The 27,305-nt window shown below is 36.2% G+C and overlaps 1 protein-coding gene across 4 annotated transcripts in view; it reads left to right on the plus strand.

Annotated features, from left to right (window-relative positions):
* Positions 1-921: 921 nt before the first annotated feature.
* KLHL1 (kelch like family member 1) overlaps positions 922-27,305 on the plus strand; it is a 275,645-nt gene continuing 249,261 nt past the window's right edge. For 2 of the 4 annotated variants that reach the window (XR_014880961.1, XM_085215757.1), the window contains exon 1: positions 933-1,616. Coding sequence is in view for 3 of the 4 variants with exons in the window: in XM_085215757.1 (XP_085071883.1) it covers positions 1,123-1,616 (494 nt within the window). In the remaining variant the exon portion in view is untranslated. Of the gene's footprint in view, positions 1,617-27,305 lie in introns of all 4 variants that reach the window. The other 2 variants (XM_085215759.1, XM_085215758.1) reach the window with 2 other exon arrangements.

Below are 27,305 nucleotides of genomic sequence, written 5' to 3' on the forward strand. Positions count from 1 at the left end.
TGACAGACTGTTTGTCTAGCCTATGTTTTCTACTGCTACAGCAACACTGAGCCAAGATGCTAATGAATGGAGCCTGCAGAATAAATCGTTAACCTGTAACCTCATCCAGTCAGCATGCAGTCTATTAAGTTTGTACTCCTGTGATTCATGCTCTTGTGTTTACTGCTACTGCTGCATTTGTTTCCATGTATCTTTCTCCCAGTATTATATAGTGTAATCCAAGCCAAAATAGCAAGGTGGAGAGAGAGAAGCAGGGGCTGTGAAAGACAATTAGCGACCTGCCGACTTACTTGCATGAGAATGACTGAAGCATCCCTTTCCCTGTGTCTCTTCACACTGATGGCCCCAGAGCACATCTGCGTCACATGGAAGGGAGGGGGCGGCTTGGCGAGAGGCACTGAGACACACAGAAAATTGCATAGTGAGGACCTTGACAGACTCACAGATTCTCTTCCCCCGCTCCCTAGCCCCCCTGCCTCCTACATACAGCATATATAAAGGAGCCCTGCTTTAACCCTGTGCCAGCTCTCTGGCTTTGCTATCCCAGATAACTGCAGGCATGGGACTCCCCTGAGAAATGGGATGGGAAGGCGGGAGGTGGAGAGAGGCTTACAGGTGACTTCTCCTCCTCCAGCAACGCCCGGGTACGGAGCTCCAGGAGACAGAGGGAGAGCCACCTGCCTCCTGCTGTGGCTGCCGCTGCCGGTCCTCTCCGGTCGCAGGCTCCGCTCGCCCTCTGTTCATCAAATTACCGCTTCTTTACAGCCTCTCACCCGCTCTTCTCTCGCAAGTGCCTGTCTCCCCTGAGAGGTGTCTCTCATTTCTGCCTCTCTCTCCACCCCTTTCCACTGATCACCGTGCAATTCTCGTCAGCTCTGGGCATCTCTTCCTCTCCCTTCCCTGTGCTGGGTGTCTCTACCTCCTCTCGGCTCTGTGCATCGCTCCATCCATCCATCCATCCTCCCTCTCTCTCCGCACTGGTGTGTGCGCGCATCTCCCTTCAGCCGGCGGCTGCCAGCCCTCGCCCTGCAGCGCTGCCCGGAGCAGCCGCCGCCGCCGCCCGGCCCTGGCCGGCCGCCGTGAGTCCCGCCTCAGCCCGCGTCCTCCGCCCGCCTCGGCACCATGTCCGGCTCCAGCAGGAAAGACTTCGACGTGAAGCACATCCTTCGCCTCCGCTGGAAACTGTTCAGTCACCCCTCGCCGGCGGGCGGCCCGGCGGGGGGGGGCTGCTTGCCGCCCGACAGCAGCTTCGAGCACTGGGGGCCCAGCCAGAGCCGCCTGCTGAAGAGCCAGGAGAGAGGAAACGGCGCCTTCTGGAAGAAATCCGCCTCCTCCGCCTCCTCCTCGGCGGCCACCACCGCCAGTCCGCCCAACGCGACGCTGCTGCCCGCCGGCGGCCGGCCCCGCGGGGGGCACGACCCGGGGCCTCCGCCGCCCCGCACCGTCTTCTACGTGGAATCCTTGGAGGAAGAAGAGGAGGAGGCGGAGGCGGCGCCCGGCAGGATGGAGGTCGCCCGGGAACTCGAGAAGCCCCTGGCGCCGCCCGAGCTGAAGGAAGCGCCGAGGGGGTGCGCGGACGGCGGGTGTCCTGCAACAGGTGACGGAGGAGGGCACAGGTAGGAAAGCCGTTGGCTCACCCTGCGCGGGCCGGGGGTAGCGAGAGGCCGTGCCCCTGCCGTGCGGCTGGGAGGAGCTACAGGAGCGGGGCTCGCGGAGGAAAGTTTGCTGAGTTGGGTATGGGGCTCACCGTTTCAGACGCTACGGTTTATGGCAGAGGAGCGGGAGGGCGGCCCCGGCGTCCCGAGGGAACGTGGCCTGCTGCGTCGCCAACTGTGGCCACTCAACTTTAGGAGAAGTTAATCGAAATGTGAGTGTGAGGTGGTGGTCTTCTGCGCATTGAGGTGTCAGGTGGCCGCTGAAAAAGCGAGGTCTCCTCTTTGGGAAGTCTAAACACTCTAAATGGTGTAAGAGAAAAGAATTGAAGAGTCACGAACTGAGTGATACCTAAAAAGACATAAGAACCGGCAAGTCACAGGCAGGTTCTAGTAGCTTCACATGGAATGTCTTTGAATGTTGAACCCTTTCTTTTCTTCTCACTCCCACTCCCCAGCACAAACAGACGATAAAGTTATTAGGAGAGGGAAATGTAGCTCTGACAGAGCTTCTGGAAGCAGTCTTACAAGGATGAGAAACTCTTTGTTGGTTTAATTTTGACTCCCCAAATTCCTGATGGTTAAAGTAAATTTATTGCTAGCTCCCTTGTCATTTACTACTTTTTTTGTGGAAAATAAACACACAGTTCTATTTCTAAATAGAAAAGAGATATCTAGGATTCTTATGTCATACCTTACCATTTTATTGAAAGTAAAATATATCAAATACTTAGTTTAGATAAAAAGATAACTGCATTTTTTAAATTAACATAGCTGAACATATACATCAAATTCCAGCTTTTTTCTCATAGAACAAATTGCAGAAGTGGAGAATATATTCTAAAGCATACATTCTCTGCTTTAAGCTCTTAAATGTGTTAGCAGTGGAGTTCTTTTCATAGTAAATGTATCATTTAAATGAATGTGAAATAGTTGTTGAATGGCAGTATATGATATTAGGGAAAAGATCACAGATGCTATAATTTCTATAAACATTGGAAGTTATTCTAAACAAGAATCATAGAATTGTAGAATGGCTTACGTTGAAAGGGAATTCAAAGAGGGAATTTTGAGACTTACAGGATTTGATAGAAAATATTAAGATAATAGAAGTAAGATAAAAGGTTCACTCTCCAGGGTTTCTGAACAGAATAGGTTAAAAACTGCCACAGATACAATGCCGTTGTATAGACTGTATATTTTGTGCACTGCTGAGTGTCTTCAGAGATCTTACATACTGACTGATGCTTACAGGGTTTTGATGGCACCACTTAATTTATATGAACTTCCTCATAGAATCATAGAATCATAGAATCATAGAATCATAGAATCATAGAATCATAGAATCATCAAGGTTGGAAAAGACCCCCAAGATCATCCAGTGCAATCATCCACCTATCACCAATAAATCATCATATCACATAAGAACTCTGTGATACATATCTGATTTACTCCTTTTGGGATTTTATAGCCCATTTCTTTCATGTTTTTCATTTATGGCTAGTGAAACAACACATCTAGTAATCAGTAGATACTAGACTTGTTGAAGTCATATGCTAAAGTTTCCAAAATTCAAAATATGTAGATATCATTGTATTATTAATGAAAATGTCATTTTGAAATATGAAAATGTTTAAGATATTTTATAGTCTGAGGCTTCATTTTTGTTTTTCTGTCCAAGACCTTTTAGTTTATCCATATCAATTTTGAATGCTCTGAAAAGAGATGATCAAATACTGCAAAAATGTTGGTGGTGTTCTTGACATATCTTCCTATGCCTCAACATCTGCTCTTTTTTTGTAGAAATTATCTTTTTCTAAGTGATGCCAACTTTTGTACTTTATTATAAAGATATATAGTTGTGTACATATATATAACTGCACTTCAGTCCTGAATCATAGATGCTACCAGATATGTAAACAGCCACACATTCTTAACTTTCTGCAAGCCTTAAGGCTAAAATCTGCGTTTTCTTGGTACAGTAAGTATAAAATTGCTAGCTCACGGCTCCCCTTAGTATTTTGTCCCGAATGTAAAGTCACAGAATGATATAATTGTAGAACCACAAAATCATAGAATGACTTGGATTGGAAGGGACATTAAAGATTATCCAGTTCTACCCCACTGCTGTGGGGTAGATCAGGCCACCCAAGGCTTCATCCAGCCTAGCTTTGAATTCCTCCAGAGATGGGACATCCACAGCTTCTCTGACCTGTTTCAGTGCCTCATCACCATCTGAGAAAACAGTTTCCTCCCAGTATCTTAATCTCGCCTTTTAGTTTCAAACCGTTCCCTCTGGTCATATCACTACATATTTTACAGCTATTTTAAAACATTAGAACTGTTGGAAAAACATTTTATTTTGTGAAATCAATGAGAATTCATCATGAAACATACCCGCGATATTTCAAATGTAGAGAGCAGGAGATCTTCAGTGTGGCGATGGTAGTATGTTATGTGAGAAGCAGGTCAACAAGGAAGTTTTGGTTTTATGCTCAGTATTAATATATTTGTTACTACTTTTCTTTCCATATTTTTTTCCTGGGATCTTGTATCCCCAAACATTTCTTTCTAGTTGTTTTCTTCTGCTCAATACCCAAATTCTGTTCTGGAATTCTTTTTCCCGATAATAATATATATATTTATACAGAACTCTTCTGTTGGGGCTATTTGTGGATTTGTAGCTACAGTATTTTCACATCCTGTTGGGTTAATTGTACAGATATTTTTCATGTGTAAATAGGGTTATATGGATAGTTCCTTAGGCCTTAGGAAGACCTTATATCATTATTCATGATATAAAATACTGAAGTAAGTGCTCTACATTCCATATTTTTTTGTAAAAAAAAATATATATTTTACAGTGTACAGTTAGTTCTGGTTTGTTTGACACTGGTTGTTTGAAATCGCTCAAAAGCCTACATATCAAATTGTTTTACAGCTTGCATGTCAAATTTCAAAATGACTGCGTAAGATATCACAGATTCTATTTTGATCTTAATTATATAAGAAAAAGCTGTCAGGAAAAATAATCTATACAGTGGATTTGCAATTAAGATTTAAAATCAACTCAAAAAATCTTGAAAAATACCAGTTCTAAGATTTCTCCTGTGTGTTTATAATGGAGTTTTTGCATGATCATGTTAGCTTTTTCCATGTGACCTATTAACCAACTCACAAAATGAATAGCACTCACTTAATAAGCCATGTTTTATTCTTCCCTTGCTCAATGAATGATAGAATGCTTTACTTGTTTTAAACTATCCAAACCTTTACTTTGATGACATAATTACTCATGAGCTCTCAGTACATTTATGGGATTTCCTAACTTTGAAGTCTTTGGCTTTGCTTACCTCAAAAATTGGTTGTGGACTTTGTTTTGTTTTGTTTGTTTGTTTTTTCTTTCCCCAAATAGATTTGTTTGTTGGTTTGGCTTTAGGAAAGAATGGAAATGGAAAAGAAATTGTGTTGTTATTGTTGTTATTTTGTCTTCCCTGGGATGCAGAACTGAAACTTTAGGATTTAGTGTCACTTGAATCAGTAGAATAACTAATGACAAAAGGAGGTTCATAGCTGTGAGGATAATTACAAGAATGATTATGTGTGGTCTGTGCAAAAGATTTGGAGATATGGCAGCTGAAGTGATAGCAGTCTGTAGAACCTTCTGCTTTGTTTGAGATCCGCAGGACAAGCACACACTTACACTTTTCTTCTTGTTTCCAAATTTAGTTCCGTTAATTCCATCCTCTCTAAACTTGTTGTCCTAATTATTTATTCTCCTTCTGGATCTTATCCTAGCCATGCTCTCCTTTGCACAGTCTCAACCTTTCGTGACTGTATGATTTAAATCCTGGGCTCTTCACACAGAGAGTCTCACTTGGTTTTCCTGACTTTTTATGATTTACTGTGCTATAGGACAGCCCATTCTTTCTTATATTTTGTCCTGGATGCTTACACAAATCAAGTCCCGCTGTCCTCTAATTGCTTAAAAACTGTTCATACCTCTCATCTTCTGGCACTTTTTCCTACTCTGTATTTCAGTATCCTTCAGAGCTTTCTCCACCTCAGTTCTAATGGAATTCTCACAGAATTTCCACTCCTGTGTTTCTTCTCTAGTGTCCACTTTTGCCCTGTTCTTCTGACTTCTTTCCTGAATTGCTGCCAAGTTGATAGTACCATTTGCCATATCTAATGGTCAGTAAGACCCCTAAGTGTCAGTAATTCGGTGACACAGTTCTATCTCTTTCTTAGATACCCATTTTAGAATAAGAGAAATTGTCATCCAGACATGTCTATTTTCCTTCACTGAGTGTAACAGTAGTCTAGAGTGACTAATTCATATTTAAATGTTCAATTTAAATGTTTAATATTCAATTAAATTTGAAAAAAAAAAAGATAATCTGAAGTCTACGTTGCAAATTCAAATTATTCTGAATTAATGAAATCTTGGTAGATTTTCGTAGTGTGAGTAAAGAGCATATAACTCATCCTAATGCTCGCAAAAGTGCGGCTATAAAACATGGGGACAGTAAACACACAAGAAACCAAGACTTCAAAGTTTTTTTTGTTATTATCCATGTAATTTAAATATTGGATTAAATGATATTTTCAGCAGAGTCGTAGAATGTTCCAAGTTTGAAGGAACCCACAAGTATCACTGACTCTAGCTACTGGCTCCATGCAGGACTACCCAAAAATTAAGCAATGCGTCTGAGTACATTGTCAAAATGCTTCTCAAATTCTATAAGTCTTTGGTGCTGTGACCATTTTCCTGGGCAGCCTGGTCCAATGCTCAACCACTATCTCATTGAAGAACTTTTTCCAAATGTCTAACATGAACCTCCCCTGATACAGCTCCACGCAGTTTGCATGGCTCGTATCTCCGATCTCGGACAGCAGAGGTAAGCGCCTCCACTTCTTTGAGGAAGCTGTAGGCCATCATGAGGTCTTCTCCCAGTCTCCTTTTCTCTAGATTGAACAAACCAAAGGATCTCAGGTACTCCTCAGACATAGTTAAGAAGTGTAAATACTGTTTGCTCTTTCTGTAGTATATGAGAGAGTAAGTATGGAGAAGAGTTGCATTTCAGAATTCTTAAGCGTTTGGAAACTGTGGTGGCTGATAAAAACAGTATTTTTATTTCTAAAAGCGTGACATACATGTGTGCATGTAGATATCTCAATTTGTATTATTTACATTTTTTTAAGTCACAATATGTAATAATGTAAAAAGTGGATATGTATGCATATATGCATATATATGTGCATATATACACACTTTTTACATTCCTATATAGATATCAATAAATCAGTTATAGGGTTTTTTTTTAGTACTATTTTTGTGAGCAATAAAATTCACTTAAATAATATAAATGGAAAAAAATTAGAAAATATCATTGGTATCTGTGTTAAATTCATAAGGATGGTGCTGCTTATAGGTTAATATACTCTTAGCTCCTGATCTTTGCTTTCTAAAACCTACTTTTTATTCCTTTGACATATTTTATAATATATTGTTGTAAACGGCTTAAGAGATTGCTCTTTTATATCTGAAATTTGCATTTCTTAGGTGAAAACTTTTTTCTAAAAATTTTACTATAATCTTTTCACAGAATTTCTTAGTAGGTGAATTTTTCCACTCTCAGTTACATATTGGCTGTCTAGTATGCTTTTTTTAGCAATTAGGATCCACAATCCACTCTTTCACATATGTAGGCATCTCATCTTTACACTTCCATTTTTGCTACTTCATGTGGAATTTTATGTGTTCTACTTGTCCCAACTGGATTGATATGTGGGCTTTAAAGTAGAAGTTAAGCCACTGAAGTAGATTCTGGTCTTCTCATATTCAGGCTCTTAAAGAAATCAGAGAACATCTAGCCTAGCCTAGTGTGTCTACAAAGGTGCTTTTACCTTGGATTAGGTCCATCAGTTCGTGCTTTAAATATGTATTTTACAAAGCATGAACATGGGTATTTAAATATCAGAAAATTCAAAATACACTTGGGGAAAGAATTAAGACTTAGTACAATGTTTTATGTATTGGAATACAATTTGGAATTATTTGCTGTCTAGCTTACTACATTACAATGAATATTAGAAATGAAACATTTACCATTAGGTCTAATTGGAAATAAGGCATTTTCTCTTTCATTCTTTGGCATTGTTTCAATGCTTGCTATTATCTGAGTTTGAAAGACAGATATGTCTATTTTCCAAAAGTCCCTTTCAAAATCATTTCCTGAATCTAAAACAATAATCTTTATCACACTGAATTGATTGTCAGTTATGGCACTTTCTTATTGCCTAGTAGTGACTGGCTTTACTGTGTGGAATGCATCATTTGTTACTGGTTTTTTTTTTTTTTTTCTTCACTGCATCAGTCAGGCTTTCTGTTTTACTGTGTATAATCAACACTAGAGTGATCTACCTTCTGTAATGCTTGGATTTATCATCTATTTTTATCCTTCTTCCCACTCTAACCATATGGGAAACAGCACTGTTATTACCCCATGTTTTTACCCCATTTTTATTGCTACTGTAATGGAGCTTCGTGCAATGTTCAAAAAGGAGGCCAAAACACAAATAGAGGGTGACGTTCTTTCTGGACAGGTACAACCAAACACTTAAACCATCTTATCTGAATATAATCCTAGGCTGAATCCGTCTTTGGATTCTAGTTGATACTACTCAGCTTTGCAAACAGGGTGTAGAAGTATGTAGGGAGAAGAAATATGAATGCATACACTAAATATATGTTCGTTGCGTTTGTATTTGTTGAAGCTGTCTCATAGAATATCTTAGAGTTTAGTGATGAAGAAGTTCTTTCAGAGCATAGAAGTTCTCTTAAGCTTCTTGGGCAAGTGTCAAAAATGTGGAGAAGATATGCAGAAAGTTCATCTGAATATACAAGAATAACTTCACATTTGCAGCTTTCTGTTCGTAAACTTTCTATGGAAATAGAAGTTATTTTAATGATGTAGACAGGTTAGATGTGTCACTATTCTGTGCCTTCAGAATGATCGGATTCACCACTTTTTCTCAAATTTCTTATTTCTCTGCTTTTAAACAGGAAATAGGAGTGATTTTAGTATACATCCATTTATTATTCATCGCCACATACATTGTTAGGCTTCTATGCATGCAACTGAATTATGATTATTTGTGAATGACCAAAAGGTTCCTTTTACAAAAAGATTTATTACATAACTTAGTAGTACTAAGAATTAAGTATATCTTCCATACCTGCTCTACTTACTTATTTGAATTTTTGTTTGATAATTAGTAGCCAATTTTTTTGTCTTAATCTTTGTTATTAATTAACTCCCAGTGATAGCCTGTTTTTTTTTTTTTGTTAGCAATTACCTGAAGTGCAGAACAAAAATATCTCAAAAGAAATAATAAAAGATTAGTAATAGCATGCACATCTACAAAATAGGATTTATAACAAGAAAGAGAGAAGAAAATGGAATGAACAATCTAATATTTTGATAGAAATACATTTTGGATTTTTTTTTGTATTCTAATGACAGATGTAGGATGTAAAACTGCTGCCTCATTTCAGAAGATGTTTTAACTGAAGAGGTTTCAATAAACATTTGTTAATCAGCATATTTGTTTAATGTTAAGCCTCTCAATTTGAGTTTTGCATATTTTAACTCTTATTTTATCTTGAAAGATTAATGGATTTTGTTGAAAAATATATTACTTGGGATGATTAATACACGGATGAAAAGTGAATGCTTCATTTGGGGTGAAAATTGAATTTATCAAAACTACTATAAAAGGGAAAAGCCTTTTTCACATGCAGAAATAGAAACAATAGTTGCTTTTGTGTCAGAATTGTAGAATATATCAGTTGGAATTCTTCAGAGTTTTCTTCTGGGCCAAGTACTTTAATTGTAGTCACTAAAGGTTAAATAATGAAATAAAGCATATACTTTAAGATATACTTCATAAAAATGAAAAAAAGAAAATCTTGGAAGTATTGTCAGTATGTTACAGTATAGAATTAGAATCTAAAATAACTCTGAAAAAAAGAGACAGTCTCTTAAAAATGAATATAGAACAGTTCAACTTAGTATTCTGCCAGAAAAATAATGAGGAAAAATAACCCAGTGGGATAAAATGACCATGCAGCAGTTCTGCAAAAGATCTGCAGTTAGTAACGAACAAGTAAAATATGAGTAAACAGTACCATGCTTCAGCTTAAAAAATAATCGAAGGAATATGCAGACAGATGCATAGCCTGTGAAACAGGCTGATTTGGAAGAGTTTCAGCCCCACTATATTGTCAAGGATAGTCTTTGGAGAAATTCCAGATAAAAATCCTAGAATTTTAGGAAATATGGCATACAAAAAAAAATTGCTATAGGAAGCATATTTTCCGTTTTCATTTGATAAAAGTATTGATCTACTCCTCCTGTGAAGGGAATATTGGAGAAGACTTAAAGGGCTTAAATTACAATCAGACATTCAGCAGGTAACAGAATCTATAGATAGTGAAGCATCAGAACAGATTTCCTGGGAGTCTTGTGGACTGGTTAATGTTAGTGATCAGAAGAAAGGCTAGACAAACATCAGCCAAACATGATGTGTCTAGGAATGACAGCCCATTTTCTTTAAAGCTGGAAGTGTATCAAGTAATCTTTCATGAAAAATTAGCCTGTATCTTTCTATGAAAAGGTTTGCTCCAAATGCTGATAGTTTTTAAAAATGCAAACATTTTGTATGGAGAGTAAAAGTTGATCATCTTTTTATGTGCAGGATTCTAAATTCTCTTACAGTAAGAGAATATAGAACATTGAGACAGCAACTTGGAGAACTGAACATCTCTTCTAATTAAGGAGACTGCTGTTTGAAGTGTCCTGTTTTGTTTGTAGTGGTGATTGGGAATTGTGTCAGAAAAAAGGAAGAGACAGGGAAGGAAGGAATTTACGTTACCTTCTCAAAGTCTTCCTCCTGAAAGAGGAAATCATCAGAGGATTTCCTTCCAAATCTCAGTGATAAGGAACTGATAAAAATGCTTCTTAAATCTTTTCTCTGCCTCTGAATTTAATTTCCTCATGCATTAAGAGGAACATTTTTTTAAATATTAACAGAAAAGTTTAAGCTACAGAAAAACTGAAAAATAACAAGATTATTTAATCACAAGTGTGAATTTTGGGAAGAATTGATTTTTACTTTTTATTTTTATTATTATTAGTTGGAAAGAAATCATTATATTACAACAGAGGATGGCTAGAAATATGTGTAGTCAAATATCTTCCCTCTTCAGAGTCTTTTTTCCTCACCTGTCCTAGTATATTAAACAGAGCCTCCTATGATTACTGTGCTGTAGGAATACCCAAATATACAGGGCTTTTATTTTGGTTTGTTTTGATTTTCATGTTAGCATATGAAAACATCAGTTGAAAAAAAAAATTACCAACAGATGGTTTGTGCATTCTGTTACAAGCAGATGCTAAGTGCTTTGACTAGTATTATGTAGAATAACATTGTTTGCTAAAAGTTTTGAAGAAAAGTATGAAAGTGGCATAAATGAAGCAGAAAAATATCTATGTCTGTTTTTACATGTGAAAAGGTGAAGAATCTACATATTTCAACACTTTTTTATGTTTCTGTCTCTGTAAATACAGATAGGATGGAAAACAAGGAACTGCTAATTTCAAAAGCCACAACATTGTTCTGTTCTACAGATTTCTAAATCTTTTTGGATGCAATTATTTAGCAGAATGGAAGTTCATTACATGATATATATATGTATTATATAAATACATATCATATATATATATATATATATGTATTTTATATATATATATATTTTTTTTTTTTTGCAACGCCTCTCCCCTTTTGACCATCTTGAATATCAAATATATAGCTTTTAACTGATGCTTTATTTAAATGATTTGTATTTTTATTTTTGATGTTTGGTCATTACTTCATTTTTTTCATGAAAAAAAACCCAAATAATATTATTGCCCTTTTCCTTTTTCATAAAAATAGATTGGAGGAGACTCTGATGGTGCTTAGAGAAAGTACATTTTTCTTTTGGAGCCTGGAAAACATCAACATATCATAACTTTGAAACAAGGACTTTAGAAATATTCTTTATAGCTATTATTGATCGCTTCTGGTAATTGTATTCTTGACAACTGTAAAACTAAAAAAAACCTGTATTTACATGTACTTGGTATACTATTGACAACAGCCTAGGATCTAATCTGCTTTACAACTTTACCATATTTTTTGTCCTTTCTATAAATATACTTAATTATTCTTAAATTAAAGCTTATAGATTACTATCAACATAATATTTCAAGCTTATTATCCCTTATTGCTACAGAATACTCAGTAAGATGTAGTGTCAAAGGGGAATGAGACGTATTATCTTGTATCAGAAAATACTGTTTTAGTTAAAAGCTTAACAGGGCCAAAAGAGCTGTATTGTTCTTCTGCTAAGACTTCAGTTTCAAACTATATATTGGCCCTGCTGTATGATCTTTTAAAATAATATTTCTTCTTAAATCTCTACATTTCAAACAAATCTTCTACATTACAAATTAATTTAACTAAGCATTAAAAGAAAAGTTTCTGGGAATAGAACAATCTGTAGGTATTACATTATAACTAGAACATTTTGGGTAAATGAGATTCATGCTAGAGAAACTGTACTAAATTGCTAGTTATCCTGTTTCGATCTACAAGGATTTTTCATAGTAGTATTATTGCCTGTTGGATTATCAGAACCAAAACAATTTGTCAACTTTGCCAAATTTTCTTGGATAGAACTGCAGGCAGTTAATGTCGGTGCAGCTATTTTAGGCTTGTTTTTACAATGATGTATTCATTTGCTAACAGAATTTTGACAGTCCAGTGGTCATCTAGCTAATGGACTTATCAATTTATTGATGGACCTAACAATTGTATACAGTTCATCTGGGTAAAGAGAATGTGGGATATGCTGCTCAGAAGGAATTCTCTATCTGTACAGTGAAATTATGTGCATTTGTTAAACAAGGAAAAGCAGAAATTTATTAAGGAACAGTTCAAATAGAGCTTCAAATAGTTATGCAAGTAACAGAGGATCCAAGTATTAACAGAGGGTTCAAGTATTTGGATGAACTTAATTTAGTTTTACTCAAGTAGTGCTATTGTTGACCTCCTTTAGATGCACTACAGAATTAAATTTGACAAGATAGCTTTATGAAATTAAAAAAAAAAAAGAAGAAATATAAAATTGGAGGATAATACTTTAATCACAGAACATTTATTCATTTGTTCATATTTTAGTACCATGTCAGTAAAAATTTGTTTTGTACATCCTACAACTCAACCTTTACTGAATATCACATTACTGAGATAAGTACGCAAATTAATTATGTTCCCACAAGTTTTAGAAAACATTTTATTTGCACATAGCAGCTGGTGTGCCACCACCAAAGTTCTTTTTGAAAGGTTGGTATCTGTGAACAGATAACAGAAAATCTTGTTACACTTCAACTAAGAGAACAAAAATGTATTAGGAATCAAGCCATATTCTGATGAAGAGTACAAGTTTTAATTTTATTACATTGTGTTTTATCTACAATATTAACAACCAAGTCTTGGTTTAAAACCAGCGTGCTTTATTGCACTGGGGATTGCTGGGACTCTTTTTAATATGAAATGGACTGTAAATGAGTGGAATTATTTTTTAACTGAGGTGAGGAATAGTGGAGCCGAGAAAGTATAGAATAAAACAACATAAAAAATAGCTTTAAGGTAACAGTGAACTGCTGCTGTCTTCATGGCAGTTTAATTCATTTTGCTTCAAAACTACATCAATCGAGGAGCATTTGCAGGGACAGTTATTGTACGTCAGTGGAGAGACAGTGATATCTTAAGATAGATCAGCTTGTTCACTTGCTATTATCTGTCCACATCCTAATACTAAAAACTCTAAATGTTGAGTTTCACTTTATTGAATAAAACAGAAAAATGAAAAATGTTAGTTGTCATATTTTATCCAATATTTTTGATATACATCCAGCTTAGCATTCATGGACCTGAAAGAAGCTGGGCTCGGAAGGTATGAATGGTTCAGTTTGCTCCAAAACTTGTTGTGAAGGGTTCCATGTTAGTTGTATTCAAAGAAGCCAATATGTTATATGGGTTTTATATTTATTGGTTTGTTGCTTTGAAGAATGCGAGGTCTGAAGCAGAATATTAATTTTTGTGAGGAACTGAAAGTTCAGTTCTATCTTACAAAGGCATTATTAGGTTTTTGTATTACAAGGGAAACAGTATCACCATTCACTACAGAATACTGCATTTCACCTTGGTGACTCATTTTGTTGCGTCTTCCTACACCCTTCATAGCCAACTGAGAAATGCACACTTATGTCAGCCACTGTCAAGCTGACATATATCAGATGATTGAATGTCTACAATGAAAGGGACTGGATCATGCTTCAGAAGTGCCTGGATGTCTATAGTGCACATCCCAAGTTTCCATCAAAGTATTTATAGCATATATATATATATATATGCATACATGTACATTCATACTATATGTACATATATATATATATATATATATATGTGAATAGACAAGGGCAAAAGAAAATCTGGATATTACCTTTCTGACGTGTTTCATGACAAGGCAGAATGAACTTCATCAGATTAAGGAAAATGATAGGAAGAATTAAAAAGAGAATACACAGCAGAAGCAAAAATAAACTTTCACAGAGTTACTTGAAATTGCAGCTACTACTTCAGATACATAAGGATGAAAATGTTTTGCAGAAGGATCTAATTAAAAGCTGAGAGAGGACAAGAATTACACATTGTAGATCTTTATAATGAAAATTCTTATACCCTATAAATTTGCAATTAAAAAAATGAAAATCTCAGAAGGTAAATACGAAATTCCAAGCTAATTTTTCAATTGAAAATAATAGACATTTATTTATGTGGATGAACATTTCTGAATTTATAAGAACTGCGCTGAAGTTGAAACTTAGCCTTAGAGTGTCCTATAGTTATCGACAACTAAACTAATAATTGTAGCTAAAATCCATTTGACCTTTAGTGAGCAGTAGTGCTTTATCAAATTTTTGGATTGGTCAAGACAAATTAATTGTAATTCTGAAGACATATCTGTAATAATTTCATTTTATTAGAACTTAAACATTATCTTCCTTTTTTCTTTTTCTGCCAAGAATATGCCAGAATTAAATATACCTTGACAAAAAACAAAAAACAAACAAACAAAAAAAACAACTAACCCAAACCAAACCAACAACAACAACACACACAAAGAAACCCATGAAACAGAAAAGCATCCCTGTAAAGCAATAAGAAATGTGCATTTCTCCCCTTTTTGGTAGATATACTTTCCCTCCTTTAAGCAGAACATCTCACAAGCTCAATTCTTGTCTTAATATTTTATAACCTTAAACCTTATAAAAGTTTAACTCTGATATAAAAGTTTAATACATAGCAGAAGTCAGATGCTGAATAAGAATGTTTTGAAAGTGATTCTTAAGCACAAAGAAGCACTGAAGTCATTTGTGTTTTTTTCATGTTTGAAGAACCAGCTTCAATGTCACCCCTCAGTTTTTTTTTTTTTGACAAAAGGACCATCAAAAGGTTAGTTACAGCCTTTAGAAAAGGTTACGTTCATAATATCAAGCACAGAAGTAATGGAAACGTTTGCAGACTTTTACATTTTCAGTATGCATGTTTCTAAAGTCAATTAAAAAATATCATTCAGAGATAAATGCATTTTGAAATAAGCAGTGCTAAAGCTTTATCTTCCAGAAAGTACTTTAAAGGAAAATGAATAAGAGAAAAATGATTAATTTGTATTCCAGATTGAAGTCTTTGTGAGCCCCTTTTAATGTGCATTTAAATAGCATTATTTGGATTAGTTTTCACTTAACTGCAACTGTATATACCATGCTGCTTTGCTGCAATGATTCCACTAAAATTAAGCAACAACAGTAAGACTTTTAAGAAATCACAGAATTACAGAATGGCCAAAAACTATGTTTTATGGTCCTTTATTAGTAGAAGCTTTCTTAACTATATGATTGATGGTGTTCGATATCTTTGTTTCCAAATCTCATAAATAGCTTCAAAGGCTGAAATGAGAGACATTTTATCTGTCTTTACTTCCTTTTCAGACTTCAGTTACTCTGTAGTTTGCAGCAGTGTGAAATACAGGTCACATATCCACTGACTGTGCACGCCAAGGAGAGCATTAATGTGAGAAAGAATTTATTCAGAACAAAGAAATCAACTTCCCAAAAGATCATTCTTTTAGGTATATTTCCTTTTCCTTCTCATTCCACAGTATTGTGTTTGTTGTTATTGTTTCTTCACGAAAACACTACTTTTTAAACTGAAAACATAGTAAAATCTCCAGTCATGACAAATGACTCAAGTCAGTCTTGCCTATTAAGTCCAATTAATGGTTGCAGTATATACTGATCTGTAATGAAGAACAGAGTGTAGTCTCTGCAGAAAATTATACTATTATTTTTTCCTCAAGTAAGTCAGACAACCACAAACTGTTTAAGTCTTTCAGATTATTCATGAAGTTTCTACTTTTAGTTTTCTATGGAGGTAAAAGTTGCTTAGATTACTGAAAACCTGCAGAGCTTTCTTTTATAATAGTCAGTATTATAATTTGTTTAGTAGTATAATTTGGTTGCATACAAATTTTCACAGAGAGTTTCACACTCAGAAAATTTGATTACAGAAAATTATAAAAAATGGATTCTTTATTTGGAAGGAGTGTAGTTAAAAGATACAACCAGTAACTGACTTCCTAAAGAATAAGCAATTAATTAAAGACAAAACTAGGAATGAGATGCAAGCCTAGGCATCATCTTAAATCTATGGCAAGTAATTCAAGAGATGATTATAAAAAGATATTTCTGTTAAATCCAATCAGTGTCATGGCATGCTGTGTATTACACAGCACATTTACACAAAGAGATGATTTTTCTATTCTTTGCAGAAAGCAGATGCTGAAAAGCTCTTGGAAACAAACAGACAATCAAACCAAAAAAAACCCAAAAACAACAACAACAAAAAAATCCCACAAACCTTTGTGCAAAGTGAAATTAGAATGTTGAAACAAAGAATAGTATTAAGGTTAAATAATTATCACGGCACCTTTTTTTGTGAAGTTAAATACATGCTGGCTGTGCTGGCAGATTTTTGGCATGCACTGTACATGTATTGAAATATAGCTGGTTATAAATGTTAATCTTAACAAAATTTTGTGTTTGATTACAGTTTCCTTTCATAATAACACCTAAAATTGAATTCCCCTCTCTTTTTTTCCTTTTGATATTTTACTGACTTTTTTTGAGAATTAGACACAATTAATAGAGAGCTTTTGTAAGTGATAATAGACAGTGTAGAATCTATTGCTTTTTATGTGTTTGGAATTTCCTCCTATCTCTTTGACTGTAAAATTATCTATAATGTTGAATTTCATTTACTTTTTTAATATTGGAATATATTTTTCAATCATTAAATAATGTTATTCTTATATCTGCATGATCAGATAAGAACTTATTCTCCTTAATAATTAAAATGAAATTCTGCATTCTTATATTTCTTAGGTAGATACTTAACAACAAACCCAGCAATGCAGGTTCTTTAGGGATGCCCCTCTGTAAATATCTTTGTTACGAAAAATGACCATTTATTCCAATCCTTTTTCTATCTTTCAGCTAGTTATTAAGTCACAAGTCTTTTTTTTTTTCCTTTATAACAGGACAGATTCTTTCAGATTCTTCAACGGAAGAAGTTAAAAAATTTATCAGAAAACAAAGAATCAGAGAATGGCCTGGGTTGAAAGGGACCACAATAATCATCTAGTTTCAATCCCCCAGCTATGTGCAGGGACGCAAACCACTAGACCAGGCTGCCCAGAGCCACATCTGGCCTGGCTTTGAATGCCTCCAGGTATGGCATCCATTATCTCCTTAGGCAACCTGTTCCAGTGTGTCACAACCCTCTGAGTGAAAATCTTCCTCCTAATATCTAACCTAAATCTCCCCTGTCTCAGTTTAAGACCATTCCCCCTTGTCCTATCACTATCCACCCTTGTAAACAGTTGTTCCCCTGGCGTTCATACCTCCCTTCAAGTATTGGAAGGCCACAGGGAGGTCTCCCCACAGAGCAACTATTGCTCATATCAACAGAATATATAAACAGAGTAACTGTTGCTCACATCATATTCACACACTTGATAATACCTTTAGGTAAAACTTGTAAAGCCATTATTGCTTCTAAAGTAAAGTTGCTTTGAAAGTTGGTGTCACATTAATACCTCCTATTATTCTAATATAACAACTGAATTAAATAGTAGCTACAGAAAAATGCTACGGAACTAGCATTTTACTAAACAGCAGTTTCTTATGTATTTAATGGAAAATTTGAGGGTGAAATTGTACAGACGGTTTGTTATTTTCTACTGCATATAGTTGCTCCAACCTCTTTTTTTTTTTTTTTAACAAATTCATTTTGTGACTGCTTGTCAAAATTTGTTTCCAGTAAAAAGGAGACATCTGGTCAGGGAGCATACATGTGTTTTTCTGTGACTGAAATTTGTTGCAAATAGAAAATGAAGTAGAATAAATAATTAGATTTTCCATATTTATAAAAACTTGATAAATGCACTTTTCTGTGTAGTTTCTTTTCAAGCATGACTCATCCATTCAGTGTCTGTTAATGCAATATTTCTGCTATCGATTTCTTTTTTCTTTCTTTTTTTTTTTTTGCTACCTCTGTCTTTTTTATTTCAAATCTGACTGGCTGTCAAAAACAAAACAAAGAACAAACAAACAAAAAAAAACAACAGACATACAAGTCCACAAAAATGGAAATTTGTTGAGTTCTTACATGCGTTATGTCAAGCTTTCTCAAATGCATCAAAAAATACCCTCATAATAAGAAAAAGAATGGGAAGAAAGATGCCTTTTTTTGTCTATCACAGTCAGTGTACAAGGCAAATTGAGAGATTATACAAATAAAGACTTGAGTTCTACTAACTAAATCAAGGGTTTAAGGTTTTGTTTTTTTTTTTTTAATTATAAATAAATGATTATGGAACCAATTGTATTAAGTCTCATTAGACGTTTAGTAATGATCGCTGAAGTCTCTGCAATTGCCCTTACTGTACAATACTGCCATCTGTAGTACAAGGAGATATGAGTGATATCTCACAGATAAATAATTTTATGCTGAGTGAATTTTATTTGTGCCAACTTCTTCATAATTTTATCTTAGTCATACATAACAGCACCTTTTGTGAAGGAAGAGTGGAAAGGAGGAAAATAGGAGTTATTTAAATGTCCTCAGCACTTGATTACTATTTTTACGAAAGGTGATCTATATGTCAAAGATTAGGAGAAGGTCCAAGTTCAGGACATGGAATCAGAAGTGAGCCTACTGCTGATTGATTGGATATCCAAACTCTGTTTTGGTGTGGGTTTTTGTTTGTTTGTTCATTTGTTTTTTAACATTGGAGAATGTAAAACTATTAGAGAGCATCCAAAGGACCGCTATGAAGATGGTGAAGGGTCTAGAGAGATGTGGATGATTGGTGGGTAGGATTGTTCTACCCAGACAAGGCTGAGGGGGGAAAGGCCTCATGGTGGCCTACAGGGAGCAGAGAGGTACAGCACTGATCTTTGCTCTCTGTTGACAGCAACAGGACCAATGGGAATGACATGGAGCTGCGTCAAGGGAGTGTCAGGTTGTGGATAGGGAGAAGTTCTTCACTGAGAAGGTGATCAGGCATTAGAACAGGCTCTCCAGGGCAGTGGTCATGGCAACGAGCTGCTGGAGTTCGGGAAGTGTTTGGACAACATTCTCAGACGTGGTTTGAATATGTGGTTCTATATAGCCAGGAGTTGGATTTGATGATCCCAATGGGTCCCTTCTAACTTGCGATAGTCTACGTAGGTCACTCCAAAAGTAATGCCTCTGATTTCTTTCTGGGGAAACTACAACAGATATGAAGAGCACAATAATGTTATTCGATAGAGCAAAAACTCAGCTACAAAACACTATTTTTCAACATAATCACCACTATTATCTGTGCATTTTAGCCAGTGATGAACAAGCCTGCATGCTGTACTCATAAATATCTGCATCAGCAGAGGTGACCTACTGTTGCTGTCACCACTGCTGAAACACACCATCCTCTGCTTACTGTGCTCACATCCTCCCTTTGGTCTCCATAAATATATATCAAACATCAAGAAATATCAGTGGGTGCCATTTTCTTTGCATGGACGAATTCAGTGACACCTCTTTGCTCTACATAGACTTCCATGTTAGAGATCATTTTGTCAGATTTTGTCATTGCTCCTCTGCTACCATCTGGATTGTTAAAATTCACTGACATAATTTACTTTTATTATTTTAGTGTTTGGTATTTGTTCATCCATAGAAGGAGATCAGTTTATTCATTTTAATGTCAGCACTGTTATTCTATTGACAGAATTGTATGAAGAAAAATTTTTAAGTATAGTCTTCTACTGTGGAATGCTCATTGATATTCTATACATATTTTGTTTGAAATGCAGATGTTTGAAATTAGGAGATTCAACAGGAAAGATTTTAGTTTTACTGAACTTTCTCGGTCAGGTAGAAAATCACTGGTCACGAGCGGTGTCCTCCAGGGCTCAGTACTAGGACTGCTTCTATTTAACATATTTATTAGTGATCTTGATAAAGCGATTGAGAGCACCCTCCATAAGTTTGCAGATGACACCAAGTTGGGAGGGAGTGTTGATCTGTCTGAGGGGAGAAAGGCACTACAGAGGGACCTGGATAGATTGGATCGATGGGCCAAGGTTAACTTCCCACAGGCTGCAGCTCTCCCAGCACTGCTCCAACATGGCTTCATACCATGGGGCCTACCCTTCAGGCACTTCTCCAACACAGCTCCATGAGCTACAGCTCAGGCCTAGTGCTGCTCCTGCAGGGGTTTTCCATGGGCTGTACCTCCCTTAGGCCACATCCATTCCCTGTTTAAACTACAGTTATTATCTGTGTCAGTGTGAGTTAGAGGTATTTAGGCTCTCTGATGTTTCATCCTTTGTATTCAGTAGTTTTTCCTACTTAGGAGTTTCTTAGGACACTTTCAGAGTTCCAAACCTGTATTAGAATTCCAGGGTGGAATTGGAACTGGGATGCTAACAGTTCTGTTTCCTCTCTGTTTATGGGTTTGTAGGTATTGATGATGAGAGGTGAGTGGGATAACAGCTACTTGTTTGTGTTTTGCAAAAAAAGAACAAAACAAAGGGATAGTATCATTTGACCCTTCTGATAATTTTCCACAGCAGTTTATGCTACTAGAAAATCAAAAGGACACTACTATATCCATTCAGAGATTAACCAAGTGATTAAAACAGTAGCTCAGACCTTCCATCAGTTTATGTCTATGGGTGTTTCCCACTGATGTTCAAATCACATTATCAGAATTGAGTATACATATATATGTATATATATGTGTATATACATGTATATTATGAAGAAAGGGTAAGGGAACTTATGAAGTAAAGTTGAGGGAATTGGGCTTGTTTAGCTTGGAGAAGAGAAGGCTCTGGGGAGATCTCATTGTGGCCTTCCAGTACTTGAAGAGTGTATAAACAGGAGGGGGAACAGCTGTTTACAGGAGTGGATAGTGATAGGACAAGGGGGAATGGTTTTAAAATGAGACAGAGGAGGTTTAGGTTAGATATTAGGAGGAAGTTTTTCACACAGAGAGTGGTGATGCACTGGAACAGGTTGCCCAAGGAGATTGTGGATGTCCCATCCCTGGAGGCATTCAAGGCCAGGCTGACTGTGGCTCTGGGCAGCCTGGTCTGGTGGTTGGTGACCCTGCACATAGCAGGGGAGTTGAAACTAGGGCCAAGTTTTGGTCACAGCAACCCCAAGCAACCCTACAGGCCTGGGGAGGAACGGCTAGAAAGCTGCCTGATGGAGGGGAACCTTGGTGTATTGATGGACAGTCAGTTGAATATGAGCCAACAGTGTGCCCAGGTGGCCAAGAAGGCCAGTGGCATCCTGGCTTGTATCAGGAATGGTGTGGTGAGCAGGACTAGGGAAGTAATCTTGCCCCTGTACTCTGCATTGGTGAGGCCTCACCTCAAGTACTGTGTTCAGTTTTGGGCCCCTCAGTACAGAAAGGACATTGAGGTGCTGGAGCAGGTCCAAAGAAGGGCAACAAGGCTGGTGAAGGGCTTGGAGAGTATGCCGTATGAGGAGCGACTGAAGAAACTGGGGCTGTTTAGTCTGGGGAAAAGGAAACTGAGGGGAGACCTTATTGCTCTCTTCCAATATCTGATGGGTGCTTGCAGTGAGAGGGGGGTTGGTCTCTTCTCACTGGTGACAGGTGACTAGGGGAATGGCCTTAAGTTGTGCCAGGGTAAGTTTAGGTTGGATATCAAGAAACACTTCTTTAGAGAAAGGGCTGTTAAGCACTGGAATAGGCTCCCCAGGGAGGTGGTTGAGTCACCATCCCTGGATGTGTTTAAAAACCATTTGGATGTGGTGCTCAGGGACATGAATTAGTGGAGGGTTGTTCGAGTTAGGGTAGTATGGTTAGGTTGTGGTTGGACTTGAAGATCTTTAAGGTCTTTTCCAACCTGTGTGATTCTATGATTCTATGATTCTAAATGTCTAGTGTGTAATTGTGTAACTCATTCAAAAAACACAATTCAGATCTGAAAAAAAAACAATATTTTTAGATGCAAATTGTATGTTTAATGATAACGTTTTCATCAATGCAGAGGAGGTCTCTGAAGATCTGTATATTAGTGCTTTCGGTTATTTTGATGATTCATGGTTTTGTAGATAGGCTGCTAGTTTTTGAGGTTTTATGTAATTGTAGCTTGTGGATTAGTTATGAGTTGGGATCAAAGTTATTTAACTTTGCAGGTGTGCTCAGGAAAGCAGCAGTTGCAGGTGTACTGGAAACAGTGGTTTCGCAGTTGTAAATCTCCAGTTTCAAGGACAGATTCATTCTTACCCAGTTATTCACTGATGTTTCATCCTACCGTTTATTAGTTTAAAAGCATGTAGACACTTAATGGCAACTTGAATGATATTAACTTGGGGAAATCTGCACCATACTGTTCTGCACTACATAAACAAACATATATTGATTTGTTGAAATGGATCTAATCTTATTTTTTTCTTCGTATTATTTAAAATAAAGGAAACCTTCTTCATAATTTTAAATTTCTGTAGCCTCTAGGTGTTACTATATTTCAGGCAAACTCAAAAGCTGTGAAATTCAAGTACCTAAATCACTTTTCTCTCCTAAAGACTAATTTATTGGTATTAATATTAATCTCATATGCCTTTCTAGGCCATCACTGAGAATAAACCAGAAAATAGAAATATACTCCATTCCCTTGTTAAATCAGAAGCTTCATTCAGGAAATATCTTGATGAAAACTTAACGCTCCACTAATTTACATAAGAGTGTATTTATTTTCTTGAACAAGAGCTTACAATAATGGCATTTTAATTAAAAGCTCTTCTGACCAGTCCACAGTTATGACCTGTCCACTGTTGTGGGTTATCCTTGGTAGGCAGCTCAGCCACACAGTCTCACACTTCTCCAATTCGGTGGGAGAGTGAATGATAAAAGTAAGAAAATTCATGGATTGAGATAAAAATAGTTTAATAGGTAAAACAAAAACTGCACTCATTGTCAAAAATAGAACAAGGAATTAATTCACTATTTCCCATCGGCAAGCAGGTGTTTAGCCATTTCCAGGAAAGCAAGGCTCTGTCATATGTAGTAGTTTCTTAGAAGGACAAACACCATCACTCTGAAAATCTATCATCCATCCAGCCCCTCAACTTTCCTCTTTCTATTGCTTTTATTCCTGTGCATGATGTGATGGTATAGCATATATAGGGAGTATATATTCTATAACATCTAAGAAAATATAATAATATGTATAGGGAATATATCTCTGTTCATTTGGGGTCAGCTGCCCTGTCTGTGTGTCCTCCTAGCTTCTTGTGCATCCCAAGACTCTTTGTTGTCATGGCAGTGTGAGAAACAGAAAAGACCTCAACTGTGTGAAACCAATGCTTAGTAACAACCAAAAAAAATGATATATTGTCAACTTTGTTACTGTTGCAAAATCAAATTTCATCATACAAGTGACACTGACCCTATCTTAACGAAAAGCAGTACAGAGGCTGAAAGCAGGGCTTCCTCATTCTCCTAAACGAGGTGAGAGCATGAGTTCTGTGCCTATCTGCCCCCTTCCTATTTATTCACAGTGGAGCTCATGTCTCTACCGACAACTAGGCACATCAGGCCTGAAGATGAGGAACACAGGAACTTTCTGAAGTAGCAGTGAAAAAATATGAGTATTTATAGATCATCTTGCTTGTTTAAAATGTATTACAAAACAATAATTCAGTATGAGTCAAAACTTTTCTCTCTAACTCCTTTAGTATTCTGTGGCCTTCAAAGGGAGATGAATAAAGAGAGAGATAAGGAAATACATAGTAGTACTATTAAAAACTATACAATCACCATTCATTTATGGAGATCTGGAAAGACTGAGAAATTATTCCCAGCACTTCCTGCAGACATTTCTTCTAACCTCTCTGGTGTAATTTATGTCCCTTTTCTTGTGTTTTATTGCTCGTCACCTGAGAAAAGATACTGTCAACCACCTCACTACAATCTCCTTTGAGGCAGCTGCAGAGAGTGATGAGCTCTGTCCTTAGCCTCCCTTAGCCATACTTCTGTTCTGCCCCGACTGACAAAAAAATTAAAGGAAGGTGTAAATAGAATTCAATATTAGACAGATTTACTGTAAATGACATTTGGAAACAGCTCAATTTTTATTACAGAAGAAAAAACAAATAGGTATGGATTTTACTTCACTAGTGCAAAAGCATCTAGTTTAAATGAGACTGCAACTCAGGATTTCAAACTTTATTTTAAAAGTCTGCAATGTTTTGGATATTCAGAAAAAAAATATTTTGCAACTGATTTAACTGAATGAATTTACTGTGTCAACCACATTTAACTAACAGTATTCTGCATGCATGTAGTTTCAATAATGAAAAGCTATGTAACATTATCCTTAGTGTAATGCTTGAAAAAACTGAATGTATGTGCCTAATGCCAAATGAAAAGATTTACAAAAGCAAAACTGTATCCTTACGCATGAGTGTATATAAAGTATTCCAAAGATCAGCATGCTAAAAAGGCACTTCCAGGAGTTGTAGTGAAATACAGGGTTACGTAGACTTTGCTGATTGGAAAATGTAAACTAAGTAAATCTAAAGTGCCTCATGTTGGAAATCCTTGAATAAGAGCCATTCATTAATTTCTTAAAATTTCCTGTTTATGGACTGTTACGGAGGCAAATTAACTCTACATTCACTAGCACTACCTTGTTTGCCTTAGAGACTCTTGATTGATGAATACTGCAGATATCTTCTTACAATAAAGTTTGTCACTAAGCTGACAAATCCTTGAGCGTTAAGTGAGAATGTTGTGCTGTTGTATATAGCTAGCTGTATGCTTCATCACTATGCGCTTTGGCAGGCAGGTGTTGATACATCTAAGTCACTTCAGACATCTCTACTAGGAGGCTTTCAGATCATATTACTAATATTTCATTCAGCAGAATAAAATATTTGAAAGCTTATTTTCATATTCTGTGTTGGTTTTAAGCAAGATAAACCATTTTGTGATTCTGAGATAGAGGTTAAAGTTTTAAAATATGGATTTATTTATCACTCCCACAGATTGATGCCTGGGAAATCATAATATTGTCACTGCCTGTTACATGAAACAGCTTATGGTTCGTGGGCCACAACTACCAAAACAATGGAAATGACTATAGAAGATCACACTAGCATTACTCCCACTTAGCAGTTTTGGTGGAATCCTTCTGGCTTAGCAGAGGTTTAGCCTAAAGAATATTCATGAGATGTGAGCATTTTAGAGAATATTTATCCATTGATTGCACTGTACGCAATTGTTGTAAACCCTATGCTCAGCAGTTTTCATAGCTGAAAGGATAAGTGTGGAATTTGTTTTTGCAGGCAGCATCCAAATTCAAAGCTGTGTGTTTATATTGCATTATATATTATTCATACTGTGCAACTACATATATTTTCAAATCCTCCTCAATTGTTTTTGTTTGTTAATTTTATTAAATATATGATTAAGATTACGCTGCAACAGTTTTAACTAGTAAATTCAAAGAATATATAAGCAAATTCTGCTGTGCTCTTTATTTTGCATTTTGTGGTCAAATACCTACTCCAACACCTTCTTTATCTTTAAATACTTCTGCAGTCTTTTTAGGATTCATTGTACCTGACTTCCATGTCTGTAATTCAGCACATACTGCTGTGTTAAAAGAAACATCTAAGTTAACGGTATCCAGAGAGCTGGAAATCTCACTGCTGAAGTGAGATCTGAAATCCAGATTGATAGTTCTCCAGACTACAGGAATAGCTTAGTTCAGTTACTCATGCATGGACATCTACCGTCATTTGAGAAGCCCTAAGATGGCAAAGATGAATTGACAGATCACTGGATCTACTGGTGATCGTACTTTGTGTTGCCATCTGAAGACCAAATCAGATGTGTGAGAACAAATTAAATTGTTTCAGATGCCTGTATGTGGCATCTTTACGTGCAAAGTATAAAAGCATGTCAATGAGGCGTAATTTTGGACAGTAATGTTTACACAGTGAAGAGTTCACAAATGCTCTGTAAAAAAGTTCATTTAGTAATTCTGACTGCAGCATTATGTTTTATTTCACAGAATCACAGAATTGTAGGGGCTGGAAAGGATCTAAGATCATCCAATCCAGCAAAAGCAAAACAAAAGCCTTCCTTTGTTAATAATGCATGCAGCAGCTTCTATTATAAAACAAACAAAACCCAAATTAAAAAAATATATAAAAGAGAAGCTGGATTTCTTTTTTTTTTTTTTTTGATACTGTAATTTATTTTTGAAAAAAAAATATAAATCATCATATTCTGATTTTTGCTCATATGGCACAAGTGTAGCAGTAAAATCGATGGATTAGATATGATTCAAAAGAGAAAGACAAGTTGTTATGGATGATGGTGAGAAGAAACATAATAATAATAAAAAAATTTCTTTTAACATATTTTCTTACAGTTCTACCTGAATTTCAATATCTCTTCAGAAGTTTTGTGATGAGAAAAGTTATTTAAAAATAAATAAGTAAGTTTTAAGTTCTTAAATTTGTCTAGTTACATTTTGAGTTAAGCAATGTTTCAGATTTTGCTAACAGCCAAGGTTAGTAAGAATACAGAATGGGCACCAAGGGACAGAAGCACAGAGGAAAACAACTTTTTATCTAAGAAAGGAACTGAGATGAGACATTACAGTATCCAAATTATAAAAATGAAACTTGTTCTCTGAGTAATTGATAATCTATTCAGCTAAGTGTGCTATTTTGTTTATAACTAATCTTTCTGACTAAGTTTCCTCTGGTCATGAAATGAGATTGCCTTAAAATATATGCACACTTTATAATAGAGTACTTGTGTGATTTTGCTCTGTAATAAGTTTGATTTCCATATTGATTAAGGCTATACTAAAATTTACA

Source organism: Meleagris gallopavo, chromosome 1 (genome assembly GCF_905368555.1).
Source record: "Meleagris gallopavo chromosome 1, MGAL_WU_HG_1.1, whole genome shotgun sequence".
In the NCBI taxonomy this organism is placed as follows: Eukaryota; Metazoa; Chordata; class Aves; order Galliformes; family Phasianidae; genus Meleagris; species Meleagris gallopavo.